Source organism: Brassica oleracea, chromosome C2, assembly GCF_000695525.1.
Source record: "Brassica oleracea var. oleracea cultivar TO1000 chromosome C2, BOL, whole genome shotgun sequence".
In the NCBI taxonomy this organism is placed as follows: domain Eukaryota; kingdom Viridiplantae; phylum Streptophyta; class Magnoliopsida; order Brassicales; family Brassicaceae; genus Brassica; species Brassica oleracea.
The window spans coordinates 50,833,451-50,858,887 of NC_027749.1; the positions used below are offsets into that span (position 1 = coordinate 50,833,451).

General features: G+C 35.3%; 6 protein-coding genes across 7 annotated transcripts; 3 read left to right on the forward strand and 3 right to left on the reverse strand.

The window, feature by feature from the left end:
* Positions 1-771: 771 nt before the first annotated feature.
* On the reverse strand, positions 772-1,575 carry LOC106324545 (zinc finger protein ZAT1-like). The gene has a single exon (XM_013762497.1). It carries the CDS (start codon positions 1,573-1,575, stop codon positions 772-774), a length of 804 nt encoding a protein of 267 aa, XP_013617951.1.
* A 709-nt stretch (positions 1,576-2,284) lies between these two features.
* Positions 2,285-5,599, reverse strand: LOC106326264 (truncated transcription factor CAULIFLOWER D-like). 2 transcript variants are annotated; one of them, XM_013764286.1, is made up of 7 exons: positions 5,458-5,599; positions 5,175-5,360; positions 3,603-3,749; positions 3,425-3,524; positions 3,174-3,215; positions 3,032-3,082; positions 2,285-2,422 (listed from the first exon to the last, which is right to left on the reverse strand). In XM_013764286.1, the coding sequence occupies exons 2-7, from the start codon at positions 5,354-5,356 to the stop codon at positions 2,285-2,287; spliced, it is 660 nt and encodes a 219-aa protein (XP_013619740.1). In that variant the 5' UTR covers positions 5,357-5,360; positions 5,458-5,599. The 2 variants fall into 2 exon arrangements, with proteins under 2 accessions (XP_013619740.1, XP_013619739.1); XM_013764285.1 differs by lacking the exon at positions 5,458-5,599 and having other exon boundaries at positions 5,175-5,386.
* A 10,783-nt stretch (positions 5,600-16,382) lies between these two features.
* On the forward strand, positions 16,383-18,242 carry LOC106325060 (NAC domain-containing protein 100-like). Its single transcript, XM_013763086.1, has 3 exons — positions 16,383-16,752; positions 16,832-17,109; positions 17,190-18,242. Exons 1-3 carry the CDS (start codon positions 16,566-16,568, stop codon positions 17,700-17,702), a joined length of 978 nt encoding a protein of 325 aa, XP_013618540.1. The 5' UTR covers positions 16,383-16,565; the 3' UTR covers positions 17,703-18,242.
* An 867-nt stretch (positions 18,243-19,109) lies between these two features.
* On the forward strand, positions 19,110-19,799 carry LOC106324546. Its single transcript, XM_013762498.1, has one exon. The coding sequence runs from the start codon at positions 19,110-19,112 to the stop codon at positions 19,797-19,799; it is 690 nt and encodes a 229-aa protein (XP_013617952.1).
* Positions 19,800-19,966: 167 nt separating this feature from the next.
* LOC106324547 (uncharacterized mitochondrial protein AtMg00810-like) lies at positions 19,967-22,892 on the forward strand. The gene is made up of 3 exons (XM_013762499.1): positions 19,967-20,174; positions 21,784-21,872; positions 21,933-22,892. The coding sequence occupies exons 1-3, from the start codon at positions 19,967-19,969 to the stop codon at positions 22,890-22,892; spliced, it is 1,257 nt and encodes a 418-aa protein (XP_013617953.1).
* An 850-nt stretch (positions 22,893-23,742) lies between these two features.
* Positions 23,743-24,863, reverse strand: LOC106324548. Its single transcript, XM_013762500.1, has 3 exons — positions 24,620-24,863; positions 24,160-24,492; positions 23,743-23,810 (listed from the first exon to the last, which is right to left on the reverse strand). Exons 1-3 carry the CDS (start codon positions 24,861-24,863, stop codon positions 23,743-23,745), a joined length of 645 nt encoding a protein of 214 aa, XP_013617954.1.
* Positions 24,864-25,437: the final 574 nt, after the last annotated feature.

The window sequence follows — 25,437 nt, forward strand, 5'->3', positions numbered from 1 at the left end:
CACTTACCAGAAAAATGGAAAAACCCAACTTTATATATATATATATTTCATTTTATTAACATAAATGCAAAGAAACAATCAAGATACGACTTCATTTAATGATATTTCCACTTAACGTAAATTCTTAGTCTTACAACTAATCATTATGCTATTCTTGTTTACTTCGTATATTAATCAATGTATATATATTTGGATTGAATATATTTGACTTCGCTTAGTCAAACAAAAACATAAATTATGATTAATTTGTAAATTTACACGTATGTAGATACATTAAATATAGAAAATTTTCTAAATAAAGCATAATAATGTTCCATTAATGTTTTAGTCTTGTTGTTTGACTGGCACAATATTACTATGAATTATGATTTATGAATAGTTGTTAATCTTGTACTATGAATTATGTCTTTTCTGAATTATGTCCTTAATCATATTAATTTCTCTAAACCATATAGAATCACTACATCAACATTTATTTCGCTATTTTGTGCTGAAAATAAATTCCGAAAGTATACTCTGAACAAGAAACTTTATGAAAAACACATAAACTGTAACCAAACTTTTATTATTATACAAAACAAACTCAAAGGTACGAAAAATGAAAACAAAACACAAACTTTAACATAAAACAGAGAAAATAAACTAAAAAGGGTAGAAAAACATAAACATAAGGAGCATAATTCATAATTTGCTCAGTTAATGACCCAAATCAATTCTCATAGGTTCTATGTCACTCGGTTGAAGTCGACTAACCAATAATAACCGAACTAATTATATGTAATGAGTCTTCATGTGACCACCAAGTGCTTGACCAGATTCAAATTCTCTGCCACAAACTCCACACTGGTGACGTCGGTCTTGATCATTCTTTTTGTTTGGAACTAATTCTCCGTCTTGATCATTTTTGTCGCAAATCTTCAACCGTTTGCACTTATGGCTCGTTCGATGACCACCTAATGCCTGATACGAACCAAAAACTTTTCCACATACATCACACATAAATTCTTTCTTACACTTTTTCTCTCTCGTAACCAAATTTGTTTCATCAGCATCATTAACCTCATCATCTTCATCGCTGTCTTCTGTTTGGGTTTCCACGTTTTGAGTGAGAAGCTCAGCAACAGACTTGTATTTGACTTCTTTATTATCATCATCAGAGTCTAAATCTTTTTGGTAATATTCTTCTTTACCGTTTGGAGTTGCTAACAAACGATCAATAGCATTCCAATTCTGAGAATTTTCTGGCCTCTGTCCCTTAGACATCGCTACAAGAATTAAACCAGCTTCTTCAACAGCTGTCAAAGGACTACCAGACCCGGTAGAATCTGCCTCGTCCACGATCATCTTTCTCTTGCCTTTTATTTTCTGTGCACCTTCGTCTCTCTTTAGATCTGGTTCCCCAACTTCGCTGGTGTGGTTAGATCTAATCAAAACGGTTCCATTGTTGGATGTCTCTAGCGATGGAAGGGTCGAGCCACTCGCTGATTCTGCGTTTGGTGCAGAACGTATCAGACTATGAGACATCATGTGCCCTCTAAGAGTACTCCCGTTTGAAAATGACTTCTCGCACCTCATTATGATGAAAAAGAAACAAGGAATAAAAAAAAGCTATAAAATTTTTTTGGTGATAATGATTTTGATTGCTTTTGCTGCGAGAAGTGTTTGTTTGAATATATTATTATATGATTTGTACCAATGTGATGCATATATAGCTTCAGAAACCTGAAGAAAACATAAATACGTACAAATACTATTCAAAAGGTTATTCAGAAATCGGAAGAAAACATAAATACATACGAATACTATTCAAAAGGAGTTAACCACTTACCATAAGTGTTTAGTGCACTATGCTCTTAAGTCTTAACAATTAATTACTAACTGCTTATTTAGGTCTATTGATTAAGTGGTAATTAATTAACTGTAGCTTTATAAATTATTAATCACATTGTGTCATTAACTCAGTCTCCGTTAAAACCGTTTATATAAGATATTTTGCCTGAGAGATGAATAGCCCAAACTAGAAACATGAAATAAAAGCAGTAGTTAGCCATATAAAACCATGCCATTAACATCACAAAAGAATTAAAAATGAAATCAGATCGACAGAGAAGAGAAAAAAAACAATTATTTAGTAGATAACAATCATAACATTATTATACATCACTGTTTTTTTTGTCAAGGTATTATACATCACTTTATTTCTTAGTTTTACGCAAATAGAGAATCGAGTATATACTTGGAAAATATGAAAACAAGAACCTGTTAATAAAAAAGAAAGAGATCATTACACTCTGCTTCTAGGCAATCCGATGAACAAATCAGTTTCGACATTGGATATGTGCATGTTTTCACAGGCAGAGGAAGATGCATTCTTCTCACTCTCTAAGTTCCTCGACTGCATCCACAAGGTCTTTTCTTCAAACTGAAATGATGACAAGTTAAATCCTAAACAAAAGAAACTCAATATATAATCAGAGAGAAACAAACAAAAAGTTCACGAAAAACAAACAACTTTTTGACGGACGATTTTCAGATTTCCTCAAGTTAGATTTCAGTTGAAAGCACTATTAATCAACCATAAGATTTTTCATGAGAGTTGTCATGGATTTCAAAGGTTAATCCACCATGATGTCTATAGCTGAATGATATTTTTGTTATTTAAAGAATAAAGAGATAAAGCGCTAAACGATTTTGTTTTTTAACATCAAAAGATTATTATATTATTAAATTAGATGATCTTTGTAACTAGTAGATTAGAATATGACAGTCAACAACAAAAACATTATATGGAACGCTCTAACAATCTTAGCTAATGAATCTATCATTGCGTTTTCCGCTTGAGGTAGATATCTATTGAGAAATCATGAAAACTTCCCTTCAGAGTTGTGAACTTATATATAGTATCCATATGTACTAGTTATAAATATAGATAGCAAAGACTAAGTTCATGATTAAATAAGTGTAGGGCGTGCATGAATGAATACATGCATATATGTCCTTGGATTGTATATATATATGCGTATGCGTATACCATTTCGTGCAGCCTAGTTCGCTCGTTTAACAGCTCTCTTTTTCCTGCAATCTAATAAGATCAAACCCAAGAAAAAAAATCACAATGAAATTTATATATTATATGCCGTAAAGAACCAACTAAAATAATAAAGTAAAATTACCTCTGCTTTTAGTTTCCCCACCTCATCTTCATTTAACTTAGCCTGCCAAAATTGTAGAATCCGGAATAAGCAGTTGCGCATGCTGGTTCGATAGCTAATCATTTAGACTCAGAAGTCTCAGAGAACATATGTTGATATGTGTAATCAGAAAATACTCTAGAAGACCCTAATTATAAGCCATTAGTGCTAAACACATTATAACAAACACGTAAAGATTTCAAAATCAAGTACTATGTATTTATTAAGTTTACCTTCCTTGATCTAACAATAGTAAGGCTTTTCTCAATTTGAATAGTTATCTCTTTGAGCTCCTCCACCGAACAAGTATCTAAATCTTCCCCCATTAGCCTCCTAAGATGCATATTATCGCCTTCATAAGCGTATATAGAATCACCTATTGCATTATCTATAGAAATATCAGAAACTAACCGGCAATGACGTTGAAGAAGTTCAATGGAGTTCACCATAATCGTGATTTCATCCTTGAGATCCTGCACCTGCTGCTCTTTTTGGAGTCTCTCTTCATGAAAATATTCCCTTCTATGTAACTCACATCGTTCCATCATCTTCTTCATGCTGAATTAATTTTCAAGATCACTTCATCAATCATCATTATAATATTTCTAAGTATACAATTACTATTTTCCGAAAATGTTATCATGACCAACAAGAACATTCACACATATGCATGATTTATGGATTGTATGCATATTTTCCGAGCCTAAATTCGATACATGTTGTCGATCGCAGCTTGGCCTATCTCAGGATTAATATAATTAAAAACTATGAAAGATTTCCGAAGGATGAAGAATGTACATTGTAAGGTTTTCGATATGTCATTCCACCTATTAAAGGAGAAGAAATAGCTGAACATATAATATCAATTTGTTAGTAATATATGTATTTTTAATTTGTGTAACTTGATTTCCTATCTATACAAACTCAATGGCAAAAGCATTACTATAAGCTAGGATGCACTCGCCTTTCCACTACGTACCAACGATTTGCTTTAAATGGTCAAACTTGGTAAACTCGAAACTGTGAATGAAACGTAAACTCTTGTTCAAGTTCAAAAAAAAAAAAAAAAAACATAAACTCTTGTTCCAAAAGTTTTGGTTGGTTAATTATCTAAACCCACTCAAGTGTAGATATCGGCAATTCGCTAACAAAATAATGGGAAGAGATGATTAGTACAGTTCACCAAGTGACTATCAATATATGGTTTCACATGATTATGATCAATGTTTGGGTTTGATAATCATTAGTGGCATCATTTAAGTTTGGATTTGGTTTAAGAAACTAACTCACCTATCGGCTATAAGAGATAGCATGAAAACTTCTCGAGGGCTAGAGTTTGAGACCCTAGCAAAAATCTTCTCTCATACATCATGGGGAAATTTTTTAAATTGGTCCAATTGTACTCTTAACAGTATGGCATGTACACTAGGATGTTTCAATATAATTATAAACATGTCAAGTGGTTTCAGCATGAGTTTCAAGGCATACTAGGTTCAAAGTTCAAGAACACTTCTTTGGAAAGTCCTAAATTGATTGCTCGTGCGTAAAGAAGAACTGTGATTAGGTTTGAATTCATTTAAATAAAAACTTGGTGGTACTATTGAGTAAATAAATGACAAAAAAAAATTGGCCTCACAGAAGTGATCCAGACTAGTCACGTGTTGCCACGTGTCGGTCTTCTGTCTCTGGCGATGCCGAAATGTTAATTTCTTAGTGGCCGGAATTCGAACCCAGGTGGCGATACTCACAGCTGTAAATCTTTTACCACTAGAGCTAGAAGCCCCGGTTTAAGAAGGCATAATTTGTTGAGAAGTTAAACGCAACAGCTACAATTAGCTAGAAATCTATTGTGCCATACATAAATAAATTAGCAAAGTAAAGTAAGAACAATATATTCATTTATATAGACTAAAGAGAAGATTGTAAATATGTATAAATGCGTATTAATTGGATTAAAAGTTATAGAAATGTTAGGTTACTTACTCGGAGCTAGCGTATTCGTATAGTTTGCCTTTCTGAGAAAAGACAATGGCTGCGACTTGAGCATCGCATAGAACTGAAAGCTCGTGAGCCTTCTTCAGGAGACCTTTCCTACGCTTGGAGAACGTGACTTGCCTACTCGTTGGGTTATCGATTCTCTTGATCTCGATCTTCCCTTTCACCATCTTCCTGCCATGATTAGTGGGTGAATCCATATGAAACACTAAATCTGAACCATTTTATAGGAAAAAGAAAATTAGTTTCTTTTTTTTAGAAACGAACTCACTTGGATCCAAATCAAAACCAAGAATCTGTTTCTTGATAACAAGAGGGAGATTTAAAGACAAGATCAGCTGTCCACACAAAAGTCAGGTGATAACTTCCCTAGGAAAATGATGAAAAATCTGGGGAAGAAGAAAGAAACCAAACAAAACCCCTTTTCTAAATTTGTCAAGATTCGGTTCAAAGGCTTCAAGAATCAGAAAACGACCAAGAAAAACTGTGATATAAACAAAACGAACTTTCACAAGAAAAAAGAGATGAAATGAATAGAAGAATAAGATCGATGATAACTAGAGATGAATGAATTGAATCATATCCCTTTGATGATTTATTCTTCTTTATTTGGTCAAACTTTCTTTATGCACGGAGGCACAAACCCTAAGTTTAATAGTCTTGCTTTTGCTCTCTGATTTAGTTACTCTCAGGAAATAAAAATATAACATGCTATTTTGCGGATGTTACTTTCGATTATCACACACTGCTTTGCCTGGTGACTACAAAATGTCTGCTTCGCTTTTTTCTACTAATTTAAATTATGTTAGCCAATTATCGATTTTAACGAAGTTTCATATGATTTTTGTTTAAATAAAATTCTACCTATCCAATTAGACAATCTCTAATGTATTTCTCTATTTTTTTCTCTGAAATAGAAAAACTCTATAATAGAAATGAATTTGTCTACAATGGATTCATCTATTTCTTCCTCTAAAAGGGAATATTCTTGATATATTCTTTTCTAATTTTACAAATAGTACATTTTATTTGTGAAAGTTGAAAATCAACCCAATTTAGTTTAACATTCATAAAATTATGATATTATTTACACTGAATATTTTTATAGAAACTATTATGTAAATAAAAAGTATGATTATATGTTTATATAAACAATACATTTTCACTAAAAAATATTTATTTTGGTTATAATTGTTAAAGTAAAAAGTTATTGGATAATTTTGTGAATAAAAAAATATGTCTCTATTATAGAAGAATGTTATTTCTTACTCTAAATATAGAGGTGAAAATAGCAATCTCTATTTTAGAGGAAGATATATAGTAGGGTTGAAGTGATTTTACTTCTAAATGCTATTATAGAAGCAAATACAAAGGTGGGTAGGAGATGCTCGATATATATATATAGAGGCAAATATATAATGGCCTGGAGACCATTTTGTAGAATCTTCCATCACAAATATATATATATATATATATATATATATATATATTTCTAAAAATAAATCTATATACATACTCGATATTAAATACTTTTCAAATAATTTTAATTTAATTTTGTATTTTTTAACTCAGTTATACAAAAAAAATACTAAAAAGTAATTAATATAATTAATTATGCAGAACTAACCATTTTAAAAGTGTTATAAATACATTTATCATTTACATAATATTCTTCAATTAATATAGGGGGTTTTATAGGTTTATGAGATTTCTGTTTTCTTACAATAAACACTTGAAATTTACCATATGTACATGAAATTTTATTCAGCCTATGATTTGGTGAATTTATGTCATTCGACGCAAAATTCACTATTTTCTTAATATTCAAGTAAAAAAAGAAAAATTCTAAAACTGAATAGACGAAAACGAGGCAGAAAAAAAGACAAAGCAGAAAAAGTGATTATTTGAAGCATCTTCAATGTATATCTCTATAATTTCCTTTAAAATAAAGATCTCTATTATAGAGGTGAAAATGCTCTAATGTATGCCTCTATAATAGAATTTCTCTATTTTAGAGGAAAATATAGAGGAAAATTACTTTTTGCCTCTATATTTAGAGGTGAAAATAACATATCTCTATATTTTCCTCTATAAATAGAGGAATTTTATTATAGAGGTATACATTGGAGCATTTTCACCTCTGTTATAGAATATAACATAATTTTTCTATTTAGGAGAACATATAAAGATAGAAATAGAGTCGGGTCGGAGATGATCTCAAGTGATCAGATACTTATTTTCTTCACAGTTGACTTAATGGGGGTTATACGGGCCCTGAGCAAAATATAGGAAGTGGTCTCTCCTATATAAATATGATGATTAGGGGGCCTTATTATGAGCTGGTCCAAATAAACATCTACATTTTAATTCACCAGGATGGCTCAGATAAACGGGCCTTATTTCTGCAGGAAAAAAAAAGATTAGGCTAAGAAGTTGTGGACAAGCGGGGCATCGATCCCCGTGCCTCTCGCATGCTAAGAGAGCGCTCTACCATCTGAGCTACATGCCCATAGATGACATCATGGGTACATTATAATTAATATTCTTTCATCTAATAGCTCAGTCCCCCCCCCCCCCCCCTAGTCTCTGTCTCTGATTATAAAACAGTGAAAGTCCTTGAATCAGTTTCTTCAACGCAATCTTAATTTCTTTTTCTTTTTGGTTTCAGCTTTCTTGTTAAGCTTCTTGCTTATAGTTGAGAATACTATGGTTCTTGAAAGTTCTCAGACATCTTTGGGATTGATACCTTATACTAAATCTATTTTACAAAACAACTTTTTGTGTTCTTGAATCTTTGTTTTTTCTTTTGTTCTCTAGTTTGTCTTCTTTGCAAGTGACGATTAAACAGACAGGGACATCAGAAATTATCCGTGTTGACTAAAGTCTATAATGGGAATATCTGATGCATTAACAATCCTTTTTACCTTTCAGTTTTTAAAAATCCCTTTTTATTATCTACAATACTTATAGCTGTTTTGTTTTGATTGAAAGTTTGAGGCTTTACCAATGATGGAATTCAAATAATCATCAGATCTGATGTGTAACAACATATATGATTACAATCTTGATGCTGAGGTAAAGCGTCTGAAATTATCCATAATATTTTAACCTTGCTCTCGATAGTTTAGATAGGTAAATCCAAAACCCAGATTTCAAGAAGAAAGTCAGTTTCTGTTTTACTGCTAATATTCGAAATGTTATGAAAATTCCATAATGTTTTTGATGATTCTGCCTACAGTAGCAATGGTCAGCTGAAACTTCATAGTTTTCCCTCTGGTCCCTGTAGAAGCACATGAACATTAAGGCCATGGCACGTAGTTCTAAGCTCTTTTTGTGAAACATCACATTTGGGATTAACTCAGCCAATTGACAGATATGTTAATTACAAGAGAACTATAATATATAATTATAATAACACATCAAAACACAATGAAAAATTGAACAAAAATATGAAACTAGCTCTTGAATAATGTACCTTTTTTAGTTGGAGCGATTTACAGAATCTTTCATTCGTTCGAAGCCCACAATTTGTAGCCCAATGTTTAATAGTGTACAAGCCCAATAACTGTATGCGATTAATATTTGTTGTTTTGATACGTGATTAATATTATTAAATTTTTTTGAACAAATGTTAAATTTTATTCACCGAAAAAAACTTTTATACAAGTGCATCATTTTTACTTTTAAAAGTTAAAAATTGAAACTCATCAATTGCTATAATGATCTAGCGGAACCTACGATAATGCAAGTAACCTATTGATTCTGAGAATACCTAAGAAAGTTGCCTTCTTGAACTCGTTGAGATTCACAGATCTACCGAAAACAAGGTTGAGAATACTATTCTCAGTGTTTAATAAAAGCTCTTTATAAAATATCAATATCAATAATCTGAATACAAACTTAAGTCTAAACGACTATATATAAGAAAGCCATAAATCCTAAAAACATTAAAAATGGTTATCTAAATAATTGATAAAACAAATAATAAGATATTTGGAAATATTTCAAATATTTATCTGCATTATTCTCTCCGGGTTGGAGAAGATTCGCCCTCGAATCTTAACCGTGATCTTCTATTTCAAAGCTTTCCAGACTTGAAATCTTCATGAGAACTTTTAACTTTTTACGACTTTTCCATAAATAATATTCTTCAAATAAAAGAACGTAATTCATTCGCACCATCACCTTAATCTTCAAATCAACAACCTCAGCGTAGCATCTCACAAGGAACTGGATTTTTGTCTCCATGTGATCTTGCATATAATAAGATCAAATTTCCACTATCCATTTGTTCTCGTGAATTCCCACACTTATCAAAAACATGCCGGTTCCGACTGATGACCATTCTGGAAATAAGAGGAACGAAGAGAAAATGAACGTAGAGGAACAAAATTGCAGGAATGAAAAGGAATGGTTATTCCATCCCATATTTAACAAAGAATTAATTTGTTCTTTATTTATCTACAAAAAAAAAAAGAATGGTAGGGAATGAAAATGAAAAATTATTCCTTATGAATGGTGAATTTTTTAAGGAATGTTAGAGAATGCATTTGTTCCTCGTCGTTCCTTGGTCACCATTCATACCCGCCGTGTTTTATGAGATTGAATGATTTAAAATCTTTGTGCTCCTTATTGCACCGACATGTTAAAATCGGGCTATTATTTCCAAAAGCCCAATTAGCACAATAATCTTCATAAATTGAATTGTGTAACCCTAAGCGGCTGCCGTTCATGAGAATAAACCCAATCGTTTGGAGAAGAACTTCATTGTAAAGATTGTTTAGCTCTTGGTCATCCAAATCATTATCTTCAACTTGAATCCAACCTTCGTCATCATAAACATCGAATATTGAATCACCATGAATTTCTCTGAAAACAATTTGTTCACTTTCGACGAACAAACTCTACATGATTCCATAATCGAGTTTTGATTAAGAAACCAAAACCTGGCTTTGATACCACCTGATGTAGCGGAAGCTTCTAGGATAGAACTAGATCCGTTGATTCTAAGAATACCCGGAAACTAGAGTTTATAAATACTCTTCACAGTGCTTAATCAAAAACTCTTAGGATTGAGAATACTCTTCTCGGTGGTTTATAGAAACCTCTTTAGGAAAACTCCTTTTTATTAATCAATCAAAATCTAAATACAAACTTAAGCCTAAACGACTATATATAAGAAATCATAAAACCCTAAAACATTAAAGATAATTATCCAAATAATAAATAAAACACTAAATAATTAAGATATTTATTCTAAATATCTATCTACATCACACAACTAGGACTGCTAAGGAGCTATTTACATTATAGTATGAAACCAAAACTGCATCAGCTCTTCCATTCCCTTAATCCCTTTCATTCTCATCAAACTGATCTTGTTCCGGATCCACTTATCAATCGTTCTCTTAAGCACCGGCAACGGCAACAACTTATCACCATGTTTTATTTTGTTTCGTTCCCGCCACACTGCATACAAGACCGCCTGAAATGCATATTTGACACAAAAAAAAAACTCTTCTTCTCCCTAATCTCATCTCTGATAAGTATTAGAATATCATACCAAACATTAGTGAAGGAGTTTTGCAATATCCCTTTGGTGATGTACTCCCAAACCGGAGCAGTATAGGAACACTCGTAGAAAAGATGGTTCTCGATTCAGGGGCATTTTGTACAGAGAACACACATATCATCTAGACCCTGACTCCATCTAGCAACTCTATCCAATGTCGACATTCTATCCCGAATCGACAACCACGCCATAAAAGCAAACTTTAGTGTAGCTTGAGAAAAGCAAACACCTCGAGCCCAATTACATTGTGTCTTACTCTCTCTCAGCAACATCCAAGTTTCATATGTTGAGAAATTCTGCTTCAAACCCGACTTTCTACTCCATAGACTAATATCTTCTTTCTCTGAATTTAGACTCCTTGCAATAACGCTCAGGTCAGATTCGATATCATTAAGCAAACCCGTTCGATGTCTTCTTCTCCTCCGAGTATTTAATATTGTCGCTTCCTTTTTCACACCCATATCTATAATGCTTCTTTCACCCAGTAAGTCAAAGAACACTCCCCTATCTGACCATTTATCAAACCAAAGGATGTATGTCTCCTATTACCCAATTCTTTCTTGTAGAACAACTTAGTCACTTCTATCAATTTCAACATCGTATGCCACATCCAAGAACCTGCTTGCGTTTTTGAGCTTACTGTCCAGAATTTTTTTCCTTTAAGCAAGTTGAATCTGATCCATTTACCCCACAAAGATTCTCCGGTTAACATTCTCCAAATAAGCTTGAGCTCATACACCTTATTAACTCCTTTTAGATCTCTTATCCCCAGCCCACCTTCACTCTTGAGACTACATACCTGTTTCCACGCTACTTTAGCATTTGTAGATTTGAGCACAGGCCATGTCCATAAGAATGCAGAACAAATTTGTTCCACCTCCTTTACGCATTTACTAGATAGACGAAAGATTGCTGTCTAGAAATTAACTATACTCATCAACACTGAATTAATCAGTTGTAGCCGACCAGCATAGGACAAAAATCTACACATCCATGAGCTAATCTTGCTTCTGATTTTTTACCAAAAGGGGAAGATAATTATGCTTTATGATCACTTGAGTCATGAGAGGAAATATTATTAAATTTTATATGATTGTTTATCCAAAAAAATTAAAAAAAAACGAACATTGTACATAATTGAGTGGTTTATGTTCGTATCATCAGCTTATAACCATAAACCATCCCATGTTAAATCATTGTAATTGTATATATAATGCATACTGTTGATAAAATATAATCATGGTGTTTACTATGAGTCGACCTCTAGAACTGTTATGCTGTGCAAATCATAATGTTAAATTGTTTAGCTGTTAAACATATATATTGAAGTATAGAAAACCTTGTAACAATTATCCACTTTGATTTGAAATCTTTTCTCTACTTACCGATATTATCATGAATATAGCGCTCGTAGGTTCAACGCCAAAACCGGAGAAAACATGTGGTGGAAAAGGTATCTAGCTGCAGACCTACAACTTCGAACGGCTCTCTACGTGCCAGACACGCTTTTTCGGTGCTCTGCTTCATCAGGATACGACACCGAACGAAAGAAGAGACCGAAGATGTTATCGTCTTCTTCCATCACGTCATGTATACTTCCAATTTTGACCTCTCTTAGGAGCATATACCTTAATCACTGTAGTTTATATATACGGAGAAAGAAACCCCACAACCATAATTTTTTGTTTGCTCATAGTTTGGATTTCAAAAATTTAAATCAACATCCTACAAAATTTGCAGATCAATTTCTGTAACAATTAATTTATAATTATAAAATATATGGTTTAGACAACAAGTATAATTATCATACATTAATTTACTCGTCATATATTAATTTATTTTTATAAATTTTAGTTTTGTAATTGTGTTTTCGTTTTAAAATAAAAATCATTTGGGAAGGTGATCAAATATATACCGATAAGAGTATAACATCCCGAGTTGTGATGTATGAAAAGGCTTAAGATAATTGATTTGGTTATCTATGTCACCAAAGTTGACTTACCTTTTCCGTCACACATCCGTTTAGAACTCCAGAATTAAGCGTGCTTGGGCTGTAGTAGTGAAAGGATGGGTGACTTATCGGGAAGTGATTCGCGATACCGTGCGAGTGAGACCAAAGCACGGAGAAAAGTTGGGTGGTGATTGCAGGGTCAGTAAACAATGATTTCGAGCCTTCAGAAATTAACGGACCGACCGTCGGATGGGATGGGGCCCACGGGCCGAGAGAACGGGCGTGGGTGGCCCATTAGCGGTGGACGGGTCGGAGCGTTATAAAGAGTGTCAGTCGTAATTGTTTGGTACTTTGGTGAAACCCAACTATGCAAAAGATGAAAAGTGAAAATACCCATCGTGCTTATTGTTCGTTCTAGTTCGTTCATCATTTTTTTCTTTTGACTGAAGGCTTATTCATCAATTTTTTTTTTTTGTTCAACATTCATCAAATTACTAATAATGCATGTTTACTACTAGCAAATGGAAAAGATGGAGTGGCGCTGCCCAAAACTTTTAGCGTTATATGTCTCTTATCAATATATTTTGGAGAAATGGTGAAAATATTATTTTGATCATTTAATTTGTTTCAATAATTCCTACTTTCTATTTAAAAGAATTTCTTCTTTTTTTTGAACAAAGTGCTTTCATTTTGTGGTATGAGCCTCAGCAAAAAAGTAACAAGACGGTTTTTTGGTCATATGAAAATATGATTAATTTTTATACCGGTCGGCAAAGAATACATTCCTTCCAAAACCATAAGCCAGTAAAGATCACAATCTTTCTGGAGCCAAATGAAACTCAAGAATATGAACAAACTAAAAGATGAAACACTAAAATTTAAGCCTATAACACATTGAAAAAACCGAAGTGAATGTCCTGATGATAGCGACCAACAGGTAAGAATACACTGATTTTCAAATTACATACATATAGAAACAAGTCAAGAAATCTTGTTTGTGGACTTGAAGTAACTTCCAAATTGAGAGTTGTGCCAAATTAGTTCTTTGGATAAGAAGTTATTGTGTGAGAGGACAGTTAGGTTTTAAATTTGAAGTTAAAATTTTGATTTCCTGTATACAAATTATTTACTTTTAACGAGGCTTATAATGTTGAGATTACGATCTAAATTTCACAGCTAAAGGCTAATCCAGTTCCATAATAACTACATTTGTTGCGAACCTATTTTGTTAACCAAGTGATCCGAACAAACCTGGCTAATCCAATAATAACTAAAACGGTGGAAACATTAGTACATTACCTACCAGATTTTCAACTAGGAGTTTTGATCCAGTTATGTAGAATCACGTGCATATATTTTTGTTTCTAATGGATAATGCGGAAAGAATGCGAATATATGCTTTGTACGTTCTTTAAGTTACAAACCTCAGCCCACATTCAATATCATATGTGCATATCTCATGGTTCACTTCTCTATCATAACCTAAAAAAGTGGACCACTAGATGTAGTTTTCTACTAATTAAGATAAAAAAATTGTGTTACAAAAAATAGATATAAAATTAAATATGAAAGACTTAAACAAATACAATACCAGAGACCATGCATATGTTTGTTTTCAACTGATGCATATTCTGTTTATGCAAATACAAATTTAATTATAAGGATAATCACAGCTTGATTTAAAAATGATAAAAAATGATTTATTAATCTTGATTTAAGATTAAAAACAAAATTTATATGCATATTCATATTGAGTCATACAAATAAATTGTGTAGGATTTGTGTTTTACAAATGAGATGTATCGTACAATTTTTATTAGTAGAATTGTTTATGAAAATTACATATATCAGTTTTTTTTTTTTTAAAAAAAAAAAGTATATATATATATACTGAATTTGAGTAGGATTAACTCCAAGGGTTCGACTGGTGATCATTCTGGAAACAAGAGGAACGAATAAAAAAAACGTAAAAGAATAAAATTTCAGGAATGAAAATGAATGGTTGTTCTTTCTCAAATTTAACAAAGAATACTTTTGTTTTTTATTTTTCTACAAAAAAAAAGGAATGGTATGGAATGAGAAAAAAAATTTATTCTTCGTGAATGGTGATATTTTTTAGAAACGTTAGGGAATGCATTATTCCTTGTCTCTGGTCACCATTCATATCAAATGTTTCCCACCATATAACACACGATTAAAAACTAAATAAATAATGCAATTCTAGGCGAACACCCACTCCAAGTGTCTAACACATATTCCTCTTTTTTGTACAACTCACATTCCTAAATCAAAGTGTGTTAGGTCATCTTTATGGCATGGATTGAGGGGGGTTTTTAGTGTAGGCCTCACAAAAAAAAGAGAAAAACCGTTGCTTAAAGCTCCCAAATAATCACCGATTTAAGTGGGTTTTTTGCACTGTTCGCATGCCCTACATACACGTAGTAGCCCGCGATTGATTCGTTTTTTAATTTTTTTTTTTTAATCAGATAAAAAAATAAAAATAAATAAAAAATAAGTGGGTTTCGTTGGATAAAGATGGTCTTACTGATACACCGAACGCACTTCGCTCTTCAAAACAGAATAACTTTTTAAAAAGAATATTATACAGTAACTCCTTTGACCTTTTCTAAGTGGTTCTGCTGTTTGTAATAAAAGATTTCAATTTTGACGAATAAGGTAACAACACTAAAGAACCAATAAGGGTATCACCAGAAACATCAAACATCATTTGTCAATCATTCTTGATTCTTCCTTGAAAGAGAGTTCCAAAACTTAAAACTATAAAAATTAAATATTCGACCAAAAAAAAAAATTAAATATTAGTACTACTTTTTTTTGCCAAATATTACTATATGCATATTAAATAGTACTACTGTCGACAAAAAAAAATAGTACTACTACTGAAACATCAACTTTTTATCATTTTTATTTCCTAGCATGCATCTATTTTTTTTATAACCGCGACGATTCCAAAAGTTTTCTGCTATAGTTCATAGTGTATAGATAGACATGTTGATCTCTAAGTCTAATTAACTTTTGTTCTATTAAATTAATATCGAAAATCTGAACCCTAAACTCATTCACTATTTTTGTGTACTATTGTTAAAGAACTTTTCGCTCATTCCACCGTGGATATTCAATACCATACTGTGATATTTCTTTGCAACTTATTTTCGAAAACATGTCTTTATTCATTGTATTACTTAACTGACGTAATAAATATAGATCATTAATTGTATTTCATTACAATTATAGTAGCTATGCTTAATGCGTTAGATTCAAAGAATCGTAGTTATCTATTCTTGTTAGTTTTGCAAAACAGTATCTTTTTATTTTCTAGCTCCTATAATTTCTTAATTTTTCATTAAGTCTAGTAATATATTTTCAAATTTAATTAATTTTATTGATATTAATAAAGCTCAGAAAAGTTTTTTTTTTCTTTAAAAGTGGCAAGTGCTAAAACAACCTACGCAAGTTGCGTTACACATTACGTATCTTTCTCCTCTCACACTCACACACAAATATGGGGAACTATATTTTTTATTTTTCCAAATTCTACAAAAAATCGTTTTAGTTCTTATAATTAAGAAAATAAATATTTCAATATTTTTTTCTCCAATCCTTTATAGTTTCATTTGGCCTTTTCCTTTATATTTTCACTTCATCTTCCTAACCTTTCTCCCCAACTTCTCTGTTCATCGTTTTTTCCTCTTTATTTATAATAAATATATTCACATAGTATTCTCTGAATCCATCTCTCCAAAAAACACCGTTCAAGATCAAATAAATAAACCATATGTTGGTTATTCATTCAATATTTAGGGTTTAAGGTTTCTTGGGCCAGGGAGGGAGAAAGATGGAGACCTTTTGTGAGTTTCAGAAGGAAGAAGAGCAGATAGATCTTCCTCCAGGGTTCAGGTTTCATCCAACAGATGAAGAACTCATAACTCAATATCTCCACAAGAAGGTTCTTGACATCAGCTTCTCAGCTAAAGCTATTGGTGAAGTTGACTTCAATAAGTCTGAGCCATGGGAGTTACCGTGTATGTTTTCAATGATCAGAACTGTTCTTTTCTTTGTCCTCTTCTTGAAACATAACATTGTTGGGGACTGATTTTACAGGGATAGCTAAAATGGGAGAAAAAGAATGGTACTTCTTCTGTGCGAGGGACAAAAAATATCCAACCGGTTTGAGGACTAACCGGGCTACTAAAGCCGGTTATTGGAAGGCCACCGGGAAAGATAAGGAGATTTACCGTGGTAAATCACTTGTTGGGATGAAGAAGACACTTGTTTTCTATAGAGGAAGAGCTCCTAAAGGTCAGAAAACCAATTGGGTGATGCATGAGTTTAGGCTTGAAGGCAAACTCTCTGCTCATAATTTACCTCAAACCGCAAAGGTTTTTTCTATCTAAAAGCTCTGTTTCTGCTCTGTTTTTCTCTGTTTCTTTGGTTTAATAACTTTTGTTGGAGTTTTCAGAATGAATGGGTGATATGTAGAGTGTTCCAGAAGAATGCTGGAGGGAAGAAGATCCCTATTTCAAGTCTAATCCGAATCGGTTCACTTGGAACCGGCTTTAACCCTTCTCATTTTCCCCATTTAACCGATAATTCGAGTTACAATGATAAAACCAAAACAGAACCGGTTTACGTGCCCTGCTTCTCCAACCAAACTGATCAAGCCCGACGAAACACACTCAATGGCTTCAGCAACACTGTTCTTAACTCGATCCAAGCCGACATTTTCCAGAGAATTCCACTCTACCAAAGCCCGATGCTCGCTCAAGAACGTTCGGCTCTACAGGCTATGATTGATAACAACACAAGGCAGAGTCTCAAAGCGATGAGTGTCTCACAAGAAACCGCAGTTTCTACTGACATGAACACTGATACTTCGTCGGATTTTGAATACGGTAAGAGACGACTCAATGCTCAAGAAGACCCGTCTTCCTCCACTGGACTGGTTGAACTTGAACCTTTCTGGAATTACTGAAGAAGATTCAGTAGTCTACTGATTCACTGTCATGAAAGAACGTAAGAAAACTTTTTCACCTTATAGTATGGTGTGTTAAAGTTTGTATAAATTTTCACCATCTCAACTTCCACTATATATTATACTCTTGAAAAACCTTAATTTATGAATTGGTACAAATGGGTATTATATAATATAAATGATGATAATATGCATATATATGCCCTAAGAGTCTATAGGATAATTTTACCCTTTAATCACCGTTTTTTTTGTGTTTTGACATTTGAAGCTGGTGGTCTTATAGTGTGAAAGTTAATTCATAAGAGGTTTACATTTTAATATTACTTGGTGATAGAAGTCTGCCAGTTTTTAATAACAATCTAACATAAAGTATTAAATATATGTGGTGACCGTTCATACCATGTTTACTAATTTTGAAGACATACTACATTTGTTTTTGAATGAAAAGAATATGCACCGTCCTATATTTTAATTGTAAATACAGTTCAGATTATTATGGCATAGCCTTAGTTTGTACTAAAAATAGTAATTATCATCTGATTTATAAACCGTAGAATGTGTGGGTGAACGAAATATTGAAGAAAAAACGAAATGAACACAGTTCAAATTATATATATATGTTTATGCATCCCCATCTGGTTTATTAAAATATCGGGAATGTGTAAAGTGAAACACAATTTCCATGAACATAAAACCTAAATTCACGTAACGTATCAATTAGTAGAGTTTCAAAAGTATCTCATTTCTAATACTCAGGGCCGGCTTAGGAGGCAGTGCAATGGGGCGTGGGCTCAGGGCCCAACTCTTTTTTAGAGTAATTAGTATTAAAAAGGGGTCTATTTTTTCAAAAAAAAAAAAAAAAGGGATAAGAGTCCAATTTTTTCAATTATCCAAAATATATGTAAAAAAATAATTTGAAAATCACTTTGCCCAAGGGCCCACATTTTCTTTGAGCCGGCCCTGCTAATACTACTGGAAATATGTGAGAAAAAAATAAGTATTTAAGGTTTACCGCTTACGATATCATATAGTTTTTTTTTTGGCATCTTAAGAAAACATATAATTCTACAGGTTTCACTGAAAGTGGAGTGAAGCCATTAGACACACACACAAATTCATTTAAAGTAAATAACGACACATAAAACTATTAGGGGATAATTATCATCTGTAAAGCATAGATATTATTCTTTGTATATTCTGAGATGATTCTTAGAATATCTCAACTACTTGTACTATATATGTCGAAATCAATATACGTAATCATTCAAGGGAAACATAACCACTTACATGATATCAGAGGGTTCTATATCCTGAACCTATCAACACTTCTCTTCTCTCATTTCTCGTTCTTTTTTTCTTCTTCTCCTTCAAATCTCGATCTCTTAAACCTCTCACTTCCCCAAACCAATGGCCGCTCCTGCTGTTCCACACGAATGCGCCTATGGCGTCACCAACATCAAGCACTACATTCCCTTCCTCCTTGACATTGATGATGGTAACTATGACGCATGGAAGGAGTTGTTTCTCACCCATTGCCAGAGTTTTGACGTCTCCGGTCATCTCGACGGTACCCTTCTTTCCGCTGATGATGCTTGGAAGAAACGTGATGGACTAGTCAAGCTATGGCTATACGGGACTCTCTCGAAGGATTTGTTCAAAAGTACCTTCAAAGCCGGTGGTACGTCACGCAAGATCTGGCTCCGTTTGGAGAATTTCTTTCGCAACAACAAAGAGGCCCGAGCGATCCAACTGGATCATAAGCTTCGCACACAAGAACTTGGTGATCTCTCGATTCATGCGTACTGTCAGGAGCTGAAATCAATCGCCGACTTGCTCGCCAACCATGATGCCACTGTTTCTGAAAGAACGCTTGTCACCTACTTGCTCAATGGTTTCAATGGCAAATATGACAACATCATCAACATCATAATGCACCGTCAGCCTTTTCCAACCTTTGAGGAGGCACGATCCATGCTAATCTTGGAAGAGGATCGTCTTGGCAAAGGAAAGAAAGCGCTATCCCACAAAGATGAGTCGGCCTCGTCACCAAAAGTTCTCGCTGCTTCAGTCTCTTTCAACGAGCATAAGCCCCAGTAACAGACCACCCAACGGAGCTTCTCAAACAGAGGAAATGTTCGAACAGAGGCAGAGGCAGGGGGCGACACAACAACCAGCCGCGACAACAGTTCATGAACTGGAACGCTCCCTTCTAGCATAATGCAAACCCGATGTGGCCCCAGCAGCAATTTAACCCTTGGACTCAAATGCCGCATAATGCTTTCCCGCAAGCAGGCATTCTTGGGCTGCGACCACAACAGTCTATGCCTCAAGGACCACACGCCAACGTAGAGCAGAAGCTAGTGCCTACAATGGACTTTGCAACCGCGTTCAATACCATGACACTAATTGATCTGACGGATAATAAATGGTACATGGATTCCGGCGCCACTGCTCACCTCACCAACACGGCAGGTAATCTTAAGTTTGTAGTTAATTCTAGCACCGGAAAAATGGTCACTGTGGCCAATGGTGGTAAGGTTCCAATTAACTCATCGGGTTCTTTTTCCTTTCAAACACATACACGCCCTCTGGCTTTGAAATCTGTTCTTGTCACTCCTTCTTTGATCAAAAATTTAATCTCGGTTCGTCGCTTTACTAAAGATAATTCTTGTTCTGTTTCTCTGTGAAGGATCTTCGAACGCGGAATACGATTCTCCGCAGTAATAGCACAGGAGACCTCTACCCGCTTCTTCCTTCTTCCAATAAAGCGACGACGCCTCCTTTTGCTTTTCTTACTACTTTTTCTGATGTTTGGCACCGTCGTCTGGCTCATCCCAGCGACAAGACCTTAAATTTGTTGCTTTCTCATTCTGATTTGTCATGCAATAAACGTGATTTACCTCATTTATGTTCAGCTTGTCAACTCGGAAAACACACAAAACAACCTTTCATCACCTCAAAAACGATTGTCAACAACCCTTTCGACATCGATCATTCTGATTTATGGACATCGCCAATCCAGAGTCTAAGTGGACATAAATACTATATTTTCTTTCTTGATCACTTCTCCCACTTTCTCTGGGTCTATCCCTTGCGGTACAAACATGAAACCTTCTCTAAATTTCTGCACTTTTCAAATTATGTGAAAACTCAATTTGGCAGAACTATAAAGTCACTACAATGTGACAATGGAAGAGAGTTTGACAACTCAGAGTTTCATGAATACTTTGCTTCTAATGGGATAACTTTTCGTTTCTCGTGTCCACACACATCTCAACAAAACGGAAAGTCGGAGAGGATGATACGTACAATCAACAATGCGGTACGCAGCCTCCTCTTTCAAGCAAACATACCATCTTCTTTCTGGGTAGAGGCGCTTCATACGGCGGTCCATACTCTAAACATCTTGCCCTCTAAAGCTATCGCCAACAAAATCCCTTTCTCTGTTTTACTCAACAAACCGGTATCATATTCTCACTTAAAAGTCTTTGGTTGTTTATGTTACCCTAACCTCAATTATTCTCACTTACAAAAGCTTTCTCCTAGATCTTCAAAATGTTTATTTCTTGGCTATCAAGCAAATCACAGAGAGTATAGATGCTTCGATCTATCCACTAGAAAGATCATCATCTCACGCAATGTGAACTTCGACGAAAACATCTTTCCATACGAAGATTCAAAACACAAACCTGAATCAACGTATGACTTCCTTTCAGCTGACGTCGAACCCTCACCTCTGTTTCACCAGATATTGGTCTCGTCTCCTGCCATCCAACCTTCACCGGATGCAGTTCAAACAGAAACAGAGGCGCCAACTCTCCCAACCCAAGCGTTGCGAGAGGCCCCAAGGCACTCCATGTCAACCCGTTCAAAGCGTAAACACATAATCTCGCTCCTTACTCAAACACAATCTCCATTACCAAAAGGCCATCTTCAAGCACTCGATGATCCAAATTGGAACCCGTCCATGCATGTTGAGTATGATGCTTTTATTAAATCAAGACTTTTGATTTAGTACCTCGGCCTCCTAACACTAACATTGTGCGATCTATGTGGCTTTATAAACATAAGTATGATGCAGAGGGCAACTTCAAAGGTCACAAGTCTAGCTTAGTGGTAAATGGGAGGTCGCAGGAACAGGGAGTCGACTTCGACGAGACGTTCAGTTCGGTAGTCAAGCCGGTCACTATAAGAACTGTGTTACATCTTTCTTTAACTAATAATTGGCAGGTCAATCAGTTAGACGTGCAAAACGCATTTCTACATGGGACTTTGGATGAAGATGTATACATGTTTCAACCTCCCGGCTTCATCGATTCTTCAAAACCAAATCATGTTTGCAAGTTGAATTGTTCTATCTACGGGTTAAAACAAGCCCCGCGAGCCTGGAATGCAAGATTTGTTAACTTCATTACAGCAAATGGATTCATACAATGCAAGTCAGATACAAGCGTATTCATTTACAAAAAGAATGGCTTAATGGCGTATCTCATCCTCTACGTCGATGACATTATCGTGACTGCATCCAACACCACACTTCGCGACACAATAATTCAGGTTCTGAAGTTTGAGTTTCCCATGACGGACTTAGGCCGCATAAGTTCGTTTCTTGGCGTCTCTGTGAAGTTGAATGACAAAGGCATCTTCTTGAATCAATCTCAGTATGCCGATGACATCATCAAACGCGCCGGCATGGCTGATTGTAAACCGTACACAACACCAGTGGATCTCAAATCCAAGCTTGGAGACGATGATGGCAAACCGGTCGCAAATGCAATGGATTATCGAAGTTTGGCAGGGGCGTTGCAGTACCTGACTTTCACTCGCCCTGACATCACGTACGCGGTCCAACAACTCTGCTTGTTCATGCACGATCCTCGCGAGCCCCATCTGGTTGCGTTACACCGAGTAATTCGTTACTTACAAGGCACGAAACATATGGGCCTGCAACTCCTCAAGCAACAGAGCATGAAGCTCACGGCGTACACTGACGCTGATTGGGCGGGGTGCCCCTCCACACGAAAGTCGACTTCTGGCTTCTGTCTTTACCTCGGCGACAACCTAATATCTTGGTCTGCCAAAAGACAGCCTACGGTATCTCGCTCAAGCGCCGAAGCCGAATACAAAGGTGTCGCGAATGTAGTGGCTGAATCTTGTTGGCTATGTAATCTCCTACTCGAAATGGGATGACCCCTACAGCAAGCAACAGTGGTCTATTGTGATAACGTCAGTGCTGTCTATCTCTCTAGTAATCCGGTTCAACATCAATGAACAAAACATATCGAGATCGACATACACTTCGTACGAGAAAATGTGTTAATGGGACAAGTTCATGTCCATCACATTCCTTCAAGCCTGCAGTATGCGGACATCTTCACAAAGGGCTTACCGTCATCACTCTTCTGTAGATTTCGGTCCAGTCTTGGTGTGACAGAGCCCACGCTGCAACTGCGGGAGGGTATTAGAGGATTACTATCATCTGTAAAGCATAGATATTATTCCTTGTATATTCTGAGATGATTCTTAGAATATCTCAACTACTTATACTATATATGTCGATATCAATATACGTAATCATTCAAGGGAAACATAACCTCTTATAAAAACAAGTCTTTGTAACAACGAAATCTCTTCCAACACTGGAAGCATGCACCCTTAATTTTCTTTTTTATTGCAAATACTCATACTCAGAGTCAGTAGATGGAAACTCAGGCTCCTCGGAGCTGAGCTTATCCTTCTCCTTTGCCTTTGCCTTTGCCTTCTCCTTCTCCTTCTCCTTCTCCTTCTCCTTCCTTCTCCTTTGATGTGTCCTTCTCCTTTTCCTTCAATGTCTTCTTCTGTTAAAGGGCATTCTGCGAGACATAGGCTATTCCAAAGCCATAATGCTCCGACAGAACTAAGTAGCTCCTTTGATATCAGGTCAAGACGTGGCTGTGATAAAAGAATATTGATATTTTTTTCTCCCTTTGCAAAACTCAAGAGCATGGAGGATCTCCGGGTGTTCTGAGATGTCCTCCATGATTAGCACCAGATTTAATGGTTAACGATGGCCAATAGCCTTGCCCATAAAGTCCACGAAAATCTTCTTGCGTCTCACTTCTTTAGTGCCTGCGTGTCGCATGGGGAATGGGAAATAGATATTCCCCAAGACATCACACATCTTAAAAGCGTCACAATAAACAAAGAATGATCTTGACATCATCAGATTACGGCAACCCGTAACACGAATCGAATATTCAATGTTTGAAACAGCATTATTAACGGGGAGACCCTCAGGGACCGGGCATCCAGATTGTTTCGGCCACCGCAAGGATTTTTTTTTCCAAAAAAGATAAAACGCATAAGAGAATTTTTTTTTTTTTAAAAAACAGATATAAATTGAGGAGAGAGATAGAGAGGGACATCTTACGGTCGAAGTAGCAGGCTGAGAACTCATAAGACATACTTCGTGGCATACCAGTACTGGTATAATCCACCACATCAAGAGAAGTATGGTCGTCGTCATCAGCAAATTTTAGCCTTCTTCTGAGAGCTTGTCCTCCGGTTGAGAGGGTGTCCCAAAGCCATGTTGTAGTAATGGTATCCTCTTCCAAGATTGGCAAGTACTTAGGCTGTGCTAAGATACAATTGTATCGTTTCATTTCCAGTAGATTAAAAGCGCATTCGAAGTTGAACTGGGAATGCCTTGAGATGTCTCCAATGATTAGCATAAGATTGACTCGTTTACGATACTCAACTGCCCTGCAAAGGAAGTGCGATAAAATCATCTGAAGTCTCTCTTCCACGTCTCCTGAAAGCAAATATATATATAAAAAAGATCAATATACATAGGTAAGAGAGAGAGAGAGAGAGAGAGAGAGAGAGAGAGAGAGAGAGAGAGAGATTGTTCTGTGTGATAGAGAGCTAAAAGAAAGCACCTTCGGTTAAGACCTTCATCGTGACTTTGGCATCCAATAAGTCACCAACGGACGGTAACGAATAACCAAAAGCATTTATTTCTATATGACCTTGATAACCCGCCTTCTTAACGGAACCACGTATGTTGTTCGACACAGTGACGACATTCATACCGCTTGGGATCGGACATCCCACCATGTCCCAGCACACCACTACTTCTGCCGTTCTGAACCGGGCGATTTGTTTGTCGGTGAAGCGAACCATGGTTTCCAGGAGACTATTGCTTTCGCCGCAAAAGAAAAATCCAAGACGAATTAACTTAGTTTAGGGTTCCTCTCTGTGGCTGCGCTGCGTATATCACGGAGCGAGAGACGCGAGCTTTTATAGCTCTGCCCTCACGTGTTCAGGGCCTCATTTTTTGACGATATCATATAGTTTAGAAATGTTTTATTATTAAACTAGGGTAGGCGGCCAGCGGTACGCCCAGGTTTTTGATTAAATTTAAATTATGATTTGTTATAAATCATGGAGTGGATTGACATTAACCAAGACAAGAGGAGAAAGCCCGTTGGCCACATCAAGCCCAACCGCGACCGCAAGGAGGAGAGAGAATTGGGCAAAACCTTAGCCGACTTAGGATATAGATAGCTTCATTTTCCTATGTTTTAATAGTTTTCTTATTTCCTCTTGGATAAGGATATGTACACTTTCCTTTTATCTTTATCTTGTAATCCTTATATAAGGAACCCCTTTGTTCATTAATAATAACACAGAAATATTCAGTCTCTAAACTCTCTAATTACAACACGTTATCAGCACGATAGACTCCACCCTGAGA

What these genes read in the sequence shown, in the direction of transcription:
- LOC106324545 (XM_013762497.1), bottom strand. Translation starts at nt 1,575, where the DNA reads ATGAGGTGCGAGAAGTCATTTTCAAACGGGAGTACTCTTAGAGGGCAC.
- LOC106326264 (XM_013764285.1), bottom strand. Translation starts at nt 5,386, where the DNA reads ATGGATTCACCCACTAATCATGGCAGGAAGATGGTGAAAGGGAAGATC. An exon ending in TACGAATACGCTAGCTCCGA is followed by an intron (nt 3,750 to 5,174) that starts GTAAGTAACCTA and finishes AAATTAATTCAG; the next exon opens with CATGAAGAAGATGATGGAAC. An exon ending in CTTCTTCAACGTCATTGCCG is followed by an intron (nt 3,525 to 3,602) that starts GTTAGTTTCTGA and finishes TATGCATCTTAG; the next exon opens with GAGGCTAATGGGGGAAGATT.
- LOC106325060 (XM_013763086.1), top strand. Translation starts at nt 16,566, where the DNA reads ATGGAGACCTTTTGTGAGTTTCAGAAGGAAGAAGAGCAGATAGATCTT. An exon ending in TGAGCCATGGGAGTTACCGT is followed by an intron (nt 16,753 to 16,831) that starts GTATGTTTTCAA and finishes CTGATTTTACAG; the next exon opens with GGATAGCTAAAATGGGAGAA. An exon ending in ATTTACCTCAAACCGCAAAG is followed by an intron (nt 17,110 to 17,189) that starts GTTTTTTCTATC and finishes TGGAGTTTTCAG; the next exon opens with AATGAATGGGTGATATGTAG.
- LOC106324546 (XM_013762498.1), top strand. Translation starts at nt 19,110, where the DNA reads ATGGCCGCTCCTGCTGTTCCACACGAATGCGCCTATGGCGTCACCAAC.
- LOC106324547 (XM_013762499.1), top strand. Translation starts at nt 19,967, where the DNA reads ATGCCGCATAATGCTTTCCCGCAAGCAGGCATTCTTGGGCTGCGACCA. An exon ending in TCACCTCACCAACACGGCAG is followed by an intron (nt 20,175 to 21,783) that starts GTAATCTTAAGT and finishes AGTATGATGCAG; the next exon opens with AGGGCAACTTCAAAGGTCAC. An exon ending in TCGACGAGACGTTCAGTTCG is followed by an intron (nt 21,873 to 21,932) that starts GTAGTCAAGCCG and finishes AATAATTGGCAG; the next exon opens with GTCAATCAGTTAGACGTGCA.
- LOC106324548 (XM_013762500.1), bottom strand. Translation starts at nt 24,863, where the DNA reads ATGGTTCGCTTCACCGACAAACAAATCGCCCGGTTCAGAACGGCAGAA. An exon ending in GATGAAGGTCTTAACCGAAG is followed by an intron (nt 24,493 to 24,619) that starts GTGCTTTCTTTT and finishes ATTTGCTTTCAG; the next exon opens with GAGACGTGGAAGAGAGACTT. An exon ending in GGTGGATTATACCAGTACTG is followed by an intron (nt 23,811 to 24,159) that starts GTATGCCACGAA and finishes TGCGACACGCAG; the next exon opens with GCACTAAAGAAGTGAGACGC.